The 1,464-nt window shown below is 55.9% G+C and overlaps 1 protein-coding gene across 1 annotated transcript in view; it reads right to left on the bottom strand.

The window, feature by feature from the left end:
- Positions 1–373: 373 nt before the first annotated feature.
- LOC113455530 overlaps positions 374–1,464 on the bottom strand; it is a 35,626-nt gene continuing 34,535 nt past the window's right edge. The window contains exons 7-8 of the mRNA XM_026777352.1: positions 1,085–1,214; positions 374–540 (exon numbers count right to left, since the gene is read on the bottom strand). Of these exons, the coding sequence (XP_026633153.1) occupies positions 430–540; positions 1,085–1,214 (241 nt within the window). The 3' untranslated portion in view covers positions 374–429. The remainder of the gene's footprint in view (positions 541–1,084; positions 1,215–1,464) is intronic.

Here is a 1,464-nt window from a genome sequence, read left to right as displayed (position 1 = left end):
AGCCTTGGGAGGACAGAGACACATAGAAGTAGGCCACCAGGTGTATGGTGAGGAGCCTTGGGGAACAGGGGGGATAAGATCTCATGCACACTTACTTTCTGATTGCCTTTTCAGGGGCACCCCAAAGAGACAACATGTAGGGGGGTTGTGGGCAGGGAGATGAGATGTCCCCAGAGGCAGGAATACCAGAGGCAGCACAGCAAGAGGCTACCTCCTTGCAGTGGGAGGAGTGGAAGGTGGCTCTGGCCCCTTCCTTCCTTCCTTAATGGTGATGGCATGCACAAAGCTAGTTGCAGTGCCACTGGGTATACCCTGCTCGCCCCCCACCCCCACTGGCCCACAGCTCTCATTCCCATCTCAGAACTCCGGAATACGACCCACATCTGAAAGCGGGACTCAGACTTGGGGTGGGGAGCCTTTCATGGAGACTTACGTGAAGGCAAAGGCCACCAGGGCCCCACTGACCACTATGAAGTCCTGAATATTCCAGAGGTCACGGAAGTAGGCCCCCTGATGCAAGACAAGGCCCAGGTCGATCATCTAGAGGGAGAGAAGAGCTTGTTCAGAGCCCCCAACCCTTCAGTAGGATAACACCCTCCTGGGATGACAGGTGGTCCTTGGGGTGATGGGGTAGACGGGCCAGTGTCCACACTCAGGGCTCTCCTGTTTCCAGGAGTATCTTCTAAATGCTGGGGCCACCTGGCCATCTGGTTCTCTTTCACTTGGAGGGCACCACTCAGTCCGGGATGATGGACCCTCTTCTTCCTCTCTCCACCATCCTGCCCAGAGTTGGGCTCTAGTTGTTTCTGTCTGGATTAGCAAAAATGGCCTCTGTTCCTGCTTCCAGCTTCAGGAACCACATAGAACACCTTGGGTGGTGTGTGGTGGGGAGGCAGGAGCTACAGGTTCAAGGGGTGATAATTACTGAACATGACCAGCAGAGGTGCTTATGACCACCTGAGTCAGGCTCCTGCCTCCCTTAGGATAAGAGTCCCACTAGTCATACAATGGGACTGAGGGGTGGCTCAGAGGCAAATGTCTGTCTTGTCTGTTGTTTCAGATGGGGAGCAGAGCCGGGACTCACGTTGTTGCGGGGCGCGTTGGGCTGCACAGGATCCTCGGCAACCAGCGCTATGCTGCTCATGGCAATGACCATGAGGATGCACATCTCGAAGTAGCGCAGGTTCAGGATGTAATGGCACAGCCAGCGAAGGCTGTGGGCAGAGCAGGGAGCCACTCAGATTGCAGGCTCTTGGGCTCTTCCCCTCCGCTCACCAACACGTCCAATTCCATTGCCCCACCCAGAACCCAGACCATCTGTCAAGGACTCTCCACGGGGCGCTGGGTGGGTCCCATAGTCCAGTGCAGCTGGAAACCCTCAGCTACTCAGGTCCTGTTGCCTGTGGAAGAGTTCCTACCCTCCAAACAACTGAACTGCTTGGTTCCGAAGCTAGTGGAATCACT

Source organism: Microtus ochrogaster, chromosome 4, assembly GCF_000317375.1.
Source record: "Microtus ochrogaster isolate Prairie Vole_2 chromosome 4, MicOch1.0, whole genome shotgun sequence".
NCBI classification, from domain to species: Eukaryota; Metazoa; Chordata; class Mammalia; order Rodentia; family Cricetidae; genus Microtus; species Microtus ochrogaster.
The sequence above is the reverse complement of the archived record's forward strand: the minus strand, read 5'-3'. Positions and strand labels throughout refer to the sequence as shown.